Genomic DNA, 9,897 nt, shown 5'->3' with positions numbered 1-9,897 from the left:
ACTCACTTTGTAGACCAGGCTGGCCTCGAACTCAGAAATCCGCCTGCCTCTGCCTCCCGAGTGCTGGGATTAAAGGCGTGCGCCACCACGCCCGGCTAAGGCCCATTTTCATTAGCTTTTGCTCTACATTCAGGTCCTTAAAGATGGCAGCCTGTGCGCTGTCTCTGTCTGCTCATCTCCTAGAACTGCCATCCAGTGCAGTAGGTGTAGCACCAGGTAACCCTGCCCTCCAAACAACGTGGACCTTAAAAGTCCCCTGCTCTCATTGCCAGCCAAGGCAGTGTGTGCTCAACCAGGGCAAGACAGCTGTCACTCACTTCACACCCCCAGCTTCTGAAGAGACCTTTAGTAACCTGAGGCATAAACTAGGTATAATAGCAAACTAGTTTAATAAATGTTACTATTTTAGATTTTATTCTTAGTTCTAGAAACCACACACAGTAGAGACACTGGACTATTCAGGAGGGGGTGGGGGGGTGATCAAAATTAGCGTAAATCTTCCAAGTTCTGTTAGCAGTACAGGTGCTTCCTTCCCCCGAGGGCCTGTGTGAGGTCTTTCTTCCTCTCTGCTCAGGAGGAAATCTCAGAAATCAAAGAGGAGGGGAACCTAGAAGCTGTCCTGAACTCCCTGGATAAGATCATAGAAGAAGGCAGAGAGCGCGGAGAGCCAGCCTGGTGAGAACTGGGGAGAGGGTTCGCCAGCAGGGGGCCTCAGTTCTGGGAGGACACTAACTCTCACCCATATCTGAGTTCCTGGGAGCCCTGAGCAGAAGGGAGGGCTGAGGGCTGGGGCCAGATAATGAGGTTTGGTTCCATGGACAGACTAGATGACCAGACACATGGCTTTGATTGTTTATTCAACAAATAATTAGGAAGTATGTCTGCTCTGTGTGGTTGAAAAGGCCAGAGATTCAATAATGAACAGGCTGCCCTCTGCAGCTGCTGTCTGGACACGGCCATCTGGTGTGCCATGTGCAGGAAAAAGTGGCCAGGGTGAGGAGTGGAGGGCAGGAGGCCATCATGAACAGAGTGGCCTGGGCTCTAGGAGCCTTCTGCTTCCTGCCCATACCTGACAGCTCCCAGGCTAGAGTTACCGTATACCATTTTTTCTCTATAGTATTAGTCCTTGGGCATGCTAAGGCAGGATTCTACTGCTTCTAAGCTATATCCTTAGCCCTCTCTCTACATTTTATTATGATACTGGGTCTCAGTTCCCTCTGCCGGGGCCTGTAGACATGGCTCAGTGGTCAAGAATACTGGCTGCTATTCTTACAAACCAGAATTTGGTTCCTAGCACCCATGTAGCTGTTTCTAACCGTTCTTAACTCCAGTTTAGGGAATCCAAAGCCCTCTTCTGGTTCCACCAGCACCAGGCACTCATGAGGTACATACACATCCACACGTGCAGGCAAAACACCATACACGTAAAATAACATTAATTATTTTATTTATTTAGAGATAAGATTTTACTGTGTATCTCTGGCTGTCTTGGAACTCATTCTATAGACAGACCTGGCCTCCAACTCCTGGAGATTCTCCTACCTTTGTCTCTGTCACCCAAGTCCTGGGACTAAAGGTGTGTGCCACCACCTCCTGGCTAATAAAAATTATTTTTAAAGTTCACTCACCTGGCCTTGAACTCACTAGGTCAGGTTGACTGACTTTTTTTTTAAAGACTGACCTCTTCTCCGTCTATGAACATTTTCCCTACACTTGAGTCTGTATACTTTCTTGCTTGGTGTATCAGAAGAGGGTGACAGTTGGAGCTGGAGTTGCCAACAGTTGTAAGCCTGTTTGGTGCTGAGAATCAAACTCAGGACCTCTGGAAGAACAGCCAGGGCTCTGAATCTCTGAGCCATCTTTCCAGCCATAACCTATGAAGTTTTTTATTGTTGCTGGTTTAGGCTTTTATTAGACAGGGCCTTATTATATAGCCTGGGCTACCTTGGAACTTACTGTGTAGGTGAGAAATCACAAAGATTTGCCTGGGATTAAAGTGTACACCAGTAGACCTGATCTGTAGGCTGTCAACCTTGACCCTTCTGCCATAGCCTCTCAGGTACTATGGATTTCTGTGGACCACCAGGCCCAGCCTGGAGATCTTTTTTGTTCTTGTCTTTGCACACACCTTCAATCCCAGCACTCAGGTGGCAGAGGCAGACAGATCTTTGTGAGTTTGAGGGCAGCCTGGCCTACATAGTAAGTTCCAGACATCCAGGGCTACACAGAGAAAAAAAAAAAAACAACGAAAAAATGATAATGGCATGGCTCAGGCTGAACCCCACAGGCTGCAGCCTGCAGGCGAGTGCAGAAGGGAGGCTGGAACTAGAGTGCCCGTGGTGTGATGCTATTGACAGAGGGGCCATTATCCAAGTAGGTAGCCCTCTGCGGGTCAGTTACCAATTGGATGCTGTTTGAGGGTCCTCTGGCTCACCCAGCCCAGAGAAGTAGCCAGAAGAGCAGCTCCACGCTCCCTCCTGATCCTGGCTGCTGCAGTTCTCGCAGGGTGGATGCCACAGGCAATGTCCCACACACGTCAGCAAGGAGCTGAAGCTTTACCACTGAAAAGAATTTATAGAAGCTTGCTTGCTTGCTCACACACTGACTAGTCTTGTTCCCTAAAACATCCATCCACACCTACTTGTAAGCCATACTGGTCTTATGGCTACTTTGTGGGTTCTTCTTTTTTTCACCACTTTACTTCTTCCCTTTCATCCCCCTAACACTAGGCAGGAGAGAAAAAGGGACAGAGGGGCAGGGGGCCATGCTATCAATAGACTACTTCCTGTGATTAGGGGTGTCGAGTTCCTTGGGACAAGTTTGATCTTCGCTGACAGGATACCTAATTTCTTCTTTTTCATCTCTTTGCACATGACTACGTGACAAACCACAACCAACAGTATCCAAGTACCACCCGACCAACCAGCCAAAGAAGCAACCCGACTCTTGGGGCTGTAGCATTTATATATCCTCTGAAAAGTCCCCAAAATCCCAAATGTCACACACTCACAGAAACTTGCAGGTTTACCAGCTGGCAAGACCACACCCCTGCTAGAGCATGAGGCAAATCATAGTCACCTACCAGCTCTTACAGGGTCTGTGAGAGTTTGGCTATCTCTGAGGAGCTACCAGTCTGGGAAAGGTCACTTTGCCTCTGCCCCTGACCTCCCTAACTCAGATAGTGTATCAGGTAATGTGCCAGCCTGGACACATGGTCACAAAGACAGAGGCAAGGTCTGCAGAGTGTGCAGTGCTGGGGATGGGAGAGTGGGGAGGAGCCGGCTATAGGCAGGGAGGCCGAGGGCAGGGAGCTGGAGTTTCCATCAGGAGCAGGGGGGAGGTAAAGGACCCAGAAGAGTCCTGGCCTAGCACAAGACTTGAAGCAGAACTGTCCCTGATTGGTTGAGAGAGAAGCCCCCTGTGTGCTCAGATTCTTACCCCTGCCCCCCAGGCGACCCAGTGGAATCCCAGAGAAAGACCTGTGTAGTGTCATGGCACCCTACTTCCTGAAGCAACAGGATACCCTGTGCCATCAAGTTCGGAAACAGGAAGCCAAGAACCAGGAACTGGCTGACGCGGTCCTGGCCGGGCGCAGGCAGGTGGAGGAGCTGCAGCAGCAGGTTCGGGCCCTCCAGCAAACATGGCAGGCAAGTGATTTTCTCTTGTCTCAGCCTCCCTGGGTTGGGGGCTTCCTCCCTCCTAGCCTAAGGGATCACACTGGGAGTGGGCTGTGCCAACAGCAGAGTCACTCGGCACCTTTGCTGGTACCTGTGAGATTAGCTCCTCCGTGCCTGTGCTGAAGTCCAGGCACGGCTCACGTTCCTGTGCAGCTGCAAGGTGAGTGTGGGCAGAGAGGACGAGCCTGGGCCTCTGTACGAGTGGAGCCCACGCCCTGTGCAGTGGTACAGCTATTGCTGCGTGCGGGCACTGCCAGTGTCCGTAAACAGTGCATTCCTAGCCCTCAAATAGCGGCTCACAACTGTTATAACTCCAGTTCCAAGGAATCTGCCATCTTCTGGCCTCTGGCACATGGAAACAGGTGGCAGCAAGCATGTGTCCCTTGGGGAAAGCCGACTTATGAAGCTGGTCCCAAGGGACTTTTGAGGCAGTGGAGCTGGGAGGTGCAGGTGGCAAGTGTGATGGGGTGGTGAGATGGCCTCTTAGTGGCTGCAGTTCCAAGGGTCTCAGAAGGGCCTGAGTGACAGTGTTACTATCAGGTCCTCTTCATCTGTCACAGCTCCCCAGTCTGTGTCTAATCCACTGCGTAGTGGACACTTACTATCTAAGGCATAGACCATCCTGATTCTGGGGATCGGGGTTTCCTGGTTCCTTCTGGCTTTCACTTCCTGTGACCAGTGAGCTACAGCCTGCCCTAGTCTCAGAGAGGTAGCAGCAGGTGGGAGGCCTGGCCCTAGCCCCTCCGGTCCCCAACCCCCTAGCACTGGCTCTTAGGTACTTGGAGCCACTTGCCCTCCATCTTCATGGGGCTCCTTAGCACTCCCTTTCCCCTGGATCATAAATTGTCCTAATCATAGCCCCCCAACCTGTCAGCCCAGCCCAGCTCAGCTCTCATCCTGGCCTGGTCTGAAGCACAGCAGGGGCCTCGGGTGTTCGCTGTGGGACCAGTGTGGGAGCTCAGAGCACTTACCCAGCATGCCTAGGCCCTGGGTTGGAGTTTGAGCACTAGGGGGGCTGTTTCTCCAGTGAGGGCAAACGATCTGCAGCCACTTTAGGGAGCCATTATTGAATGTGGAGAGGCCCAGGAGACGTGGCTAGGGCATCTAGACTGCCATAAATACCTATGGGTGGTCGGGACTTCCACTTGGCCTTTCCTGGCACATGCCACCAAGACCAGTGACAGGAGCCACAGAGCTTTGGCACTGTTCTAGAGGTACCTGGGCTGGAGCCATGCCTGGTGTCGCACCTCACACGACTATTCCTTTCCCTTGGTTCCAGGCTCTACACAGAGAACAGAGGGAGCTGCTGTCAGTGCTGAGGGCGCCCGAGTGAACAGCCGCTGGGCTCCAGGGCCCAGCCCTATAGAGCGCCTGTGGAGCCAGTTTCCAGGCAGTAATGGAGTCCCCACCACCGCTTAGGTTCTGCTGGGGCCACACTGCCTTCAGATTCCTGCCGCCATCTTCTGCCTGCAGGATTGGGACTCCCATCCTGGCATCAGACACCAGGCTTTGTCTTCGGGAGTTGCAGCCAGCGCTGCCCCATGCCCTTCTGATCCCCCCCCCTCCCCGGATAGGATTTGGGCAGGGTTTCAGTCTCCACTGATTGCCGCCTTGTTCTCCCTGACTGATTGCTGCCTTGCTGGCTAGCCCAAGGGCCCTGCCATGTTCTCCCCACATCCGTAAATAAACTTCCTTTCCCACACTGTAATCTGTGAGGAGGCTTCCTTGCCAGGTGTCTGAGGGCTCTGGAAGCCTACAGCCTAGAGCGGGTTGTTCAGATGTCACCCGTGCAGAGACCCGGGCTTCCTGAGGTGAACTGTCACCGTGGCCAGTGCCGCCCCGTGCTGCTCTCTGGGGCACAGGAGAGTGATGAGGCCTGCAGGTAGCTGAGCAGGAGGACTTACCTTGTCCCTCCCACCCCACTCTTGCCCCAAGGCCCATGAGTGGGAGGGCCAGTCAGTCCTTCCTAGGGTGGAGCAGGCATTCCTCTTTCCTGCCTGAGAGCCTCACCTTAACCAGGGGCCGCTTGGTTAGATCTGTCTGTGTGACCCTAAGGACAGAAAAGGCACCATAGTGGTCTCTCCTCTGTCTCCATAAACAGCCTAGGCCCTTCTAGCTGCTCTTCAGAAAGCCCCAGGGTTTATCCCTCTGGGCACGCTGCCTACCTGGCCCCTGTTATTTGAATTCAGGTTGGTGAGTGAGTTACCAAAGACAGGTCAGGGGTAGGCTGGGGAAACAAGGTATAATTAAATTTTGATCGCTTTGGAGCAAGGAAATTCAAAAACCAAATGTCCCTTTTTCTTTCCGCATTACCACCCCTAATAATGAGTGGCAGGACTTGGGGAGTCAGATATGAATTCTCTCCTTTCCAGTGGAAAGTATCCCAAAATATCCTTACTAACTGTAAAACAAATTGGCATAGAACCAGCAATACCTGAATAATTAAAATTAACAACACATTTTCCTTTAAAATATGGATTACTCTCTCCTGCTAAAATATTAGTATTAATAATAACCAGGGCCATGGTCCCAAGTAGTAGGATGAAAAAGTGGAGGATCAGGCAAATAAGTCCAATAAAAATCAGAAGCATAACAAAAAGTGATAAATATTACCTGCAAAACCAACAGAGAAGCCAGGCATGGTGGCACACGCCTTTAATCCCAGCACTGGGGAGGCAGAGGCAGGTAGATTTCTGAGTTCGAGGCCAGCCTGGTCTACAAAGTGAGTTCCAGGACAGGCAGGGCTATACAGAGAAACCCTGTCTCAAAAACAAAACAAACAAACATGAGGGCAAGTCTAGTAAAAGCGAAAGCAAGTCCCCTCTCTGCCCGAGTCCGGCAGGAAGGTCTCATCATGCGCAGGCGCACTCGTCATCTTCATCGTTGGCTCGGACTGGGCCGGGCTCTTTGCATTGTTATTATTGGGAGGCGAATAAGGTCTGATAAGCCTATCTGGGATCCAGATCGGGGTCTGCATCCTGTGGGAAGATACAAGCAGAGCCTCTGCCGGGTGACAAAAGAACATCCGGACCTTTCCATGTGGAGGATGACACGTCCTTTCACTTTACCAAGGAATATACAGGACCTAAAGAGTCCCAGTGTCTTTGGGTTCCTGAATGACTCTCATTATTATTATTTTTCTTCCCCTGGAACTCACTTTGTCAACCAGGCTGGCCTCGATCTCAGAAATCTACCTGCCTCTGCCTCCGGAGTGCTGGGATTAAAGGCGTGCGCCACCTCGCCCGGCTGACCCTCTTTATTCTTATTTAAATAATTTAATACAAAAAGTCAATGAGACAAAAATCTAACGAGGAGAAGGACTTTTTTTTTTTTTTTTTGGTTTTTGGAGACAGGTTTCTCTGTGTAGCCCTGGCTGTCCTGGAACTCACTTTGTAGACCAGGCTGGCCTCAAACTCAGAAATCCTCCTGCCTCTGCCTCCAGAGTGCTGGGATTAAAGGCGTGTGCCACCATGCCCGGCGAGAAGGGCATTTATAATCAATCTCCTTGTTGCAATTTAGTAATTTGAAGCTTAAGGACCTGATTTGACCTTTCAATAATAGCCTACCCCTGGGGGTTATAAGGAATTCCAGTAGTAATGTCCTGTGTTAAACTTTTGACACAAATCAGAACTTTTTTTTGATGAATAAGCGAAGCCATTATCTGTGTTGATACGTTTAGGGAGGCCCATATAAGCAAAAGCACCAAAGAGATGTTGAGCTACATCCTTAAAGGCGTCCGCTGTTCTGACAGAAGCAAATAAACCAGAAATGTGTCCACAGACACATGAAGAAAGGACAGTTTTCCAAAGGAAGCATCGTGGGTTACATCCATCTGCCACAGTATGTTAGTTAGGCCTGAAGCCTCCAGGATTCACTCCCAGTTCTGCCACAGGGACAGTAGTTGGCAGGCAGGCAGGGCAGGACTTTGACGGTCTGCCTCGCCGCCTCTCTAGTCTGAGAGAACTTCTGTCGACATGCATTAGCATTCTGATGATGTAAAGCAGGAAACAGCTGAGCTTCCTTTACGCGTCTAGTAAGGGCAAGGGAGTCAAATAACCCACATAGGAATGTCCAAAGGGCAAAGGGCTATCTAAAGAGGTGTGAGCCCATAGCTGCCCCACAAAGCACGGAGCCTGATGCTGCAGCAGCAAGGTTTGTAACTGCTGCAGCAACTCAGAGAAGGTTTATCAAAATCAATAACAGCAGTCTCAATTACCGGAAAAAGTCGAAAAACATATTGAGAATTTGTTTATATATTACATGCTTGAGGAAAAAAATTCAAAAGCTTTAAGAATGGCAGATAACATTTGAGCAGAGGCATTATCTAATCATCTAATATAAAACCCTTAGTCATCTCTTCAGATACCAAATCAGCCCTGCCTGTGGGAGAACCATCAGTGAGCACAGTAACAAGACTAACCAAGGGGACACTTGAGTAATTTTTTGGAGAAATAACCTTTTGGGTTGAAAGAAATTGAAGCAAGGGATTCTTAGGCAAATGATACAAAATTTGACCCATAAAATGCAAAAATTAAAGAGCAAAGGAATCAGAAAAATGAATCAATCCACCTGCTTGCTCTGCAATATAAGGTAATGTTATAATATCCAAGTCTTTCCTAAAGTTTCTCTAATTCTTTTTCTGCCTTTGACAATTAACTTAGATATCAAATCATAATAAGCAACCAAAATTTTGGTATTAGTAGATGGCATATGTACCCATTCCAAGGGTCCATGAGCTTGCCAAATGACTCCAGGAGATGATAACTATGGGTTTAAAATAACAAATTGGCAAGGGAGCTGGTTATCCAACTTCATCAATGCTGAGTCAAAGCTTTATTCACCCAAGTCTAATGCTTGCTTGGCCTCAAGAGTCAGGAGTTAGCTGTCTAGGAGATGCTGGGGCACTATCTCCTTTAAGGATATTAAACCGGCTTCAATTCTTCTGTGTTTAACTTCAAATAAAGCCTCACCCAATTTATTTCACCAGGAATTTTTGAAAATCATTTAAGGTGTTTAAATGAGAAGTATCTAGAGCAATCTTTTCATGAGAAATCGGAGAAGTCTCTATTTTTCACCCTAAATAATTGAAAGGAGGGTCTTTCTGTATTTTGTCAGGAGCTATTTTCAGTCCATAATATGCCAGTTCTTTAATCAATCTAGAAAGATACTTAAATCTGAAAATTTGGATGAGCCAAAAGAATATCATCCATATAATGATGTAACATCGCTTCTGCAAACCCTCAACTAAGTGGCTGTAATGCCATGGCCACAAATTTTTGACACAACGTGGGACTATTCTTCATTCCCTGGGGCAACACCTTCCAGTGATATCTTTTGTAAGGTCTTTGTAAGTTTACTGAAGGCAAAAAAAGCAAAACGCTTTCTATCATCAGGATGAAGAGGAATAGGGGGGAAAAAAAAACCTTGTAAATCCATAACAAAAAGGGAATATCCCAAAGGAACAACACTGGGGGATGGGAGGTCAGGCTACAACGCCCCCATGGCCTCCATAGCTTCATTAATCTTTCTTAAGTCTTGTAACAATCTCCATTTTCCTGATTTCTTTTCAATTACAAAAATAGGAGTATTCCCTGGACTCGTTGATTCCTTTATGCGTCCCTGCTGTAACTGTTGTTCCACTAATTCATAGACAGCCTGGATCTTTTCTCCATAAATGGGCCACTGATCAACCTAAACTGACTGATCAGAAAGCCAAGAGATTTTATCAGCTGTAACATCAGCAACCTACCCCACCCTTCAAAAAAAAAAAAAAAAAAAAGAGGAGGAGGAGGATCCCAAGCCATGTCTCTTCTGTTTCTGTCTGGGAGTGCAGACTGAACCTGTCCCTGCAAATTATTTCCTAGACTCTTTCCAGGTTCAAAACCCATTCTTTTTGTATTTGCAACAGCACTGTATCCTTGGAGGAAATCAAAAAGGTACCTATCTGATCCAACACATCGCATCCCCAGAGCGTAAAGGCCAATGAAGGAATAATCAAAGGCCAGAGGTCCCTGCATGCTCACCATCCTTCCAATGAAGGATGAACTACAAGCCACATTAGAGGCCATGCCTACTCCAGTGAAATTGGATGCAGTTTCCTGAGTTGGCCAGGCATTGGGCCAATCCGTTCCTGAAACATGAAACATCAGCTCCTCTGTCTAGCAATCCTCCATAGGTGCTCCCTGTACCAATAAAGTTGTCTTGTCTTAGTAATTTCTGG

General features: G+C 48.5%; 1 protein-coding gene across 2 annotated transcripts in view; it reads left to right on the top strand.

Moving 5' to 3' along the window:
* Window positions 1-5,385, top strand: part of LOC110290907 (polyamine-modulated factor 1) — a 17,782-nt gene extending 12,397 nt beyond the window's left edge. The window contains exons 3-5 of one of the 2 annotated variants that reach the window (XM_021157800.2): window positions 575-675; window positions 3,452-3,647; window positions 4,957-5,385. In XM_021157800.2, the coding sequence (XP_021013459.1) occupies window positions 575-675; window positions 3,452-3,647; window positions 4,957-5,010 (351 nt within the window). In that variant the 3' untranslated portion in view covers window positions 5,011-5,385. The remainder of the gene's footprint in view (window positions 1-574; window positions 676-3,451; window positions 3,648-4,956) is intronic. The other variant, XM_021157801.2, reaches the window with a different exon arrangement.
* The last annotated feature ends 4,512 nt before the right edge of the window (window positions 5,386-9,897 follow it).

Source organism: Mus caroli, chromosome 3, assembly GCF_900094665.2.
Source record: "Mus caroli chromosome 3, CAROLI_EIJ_v1.1, whole genome shotgun sequence".
NCBI classification, from domain to species: Eukaryota; Metazoa; Chordata; class Mammalia; order Rodentia; family Muridae; genus Mus; species Mus caroli.
This window is presented reverse-complemented; position numbering and strand designations above follow the sequence as displayed.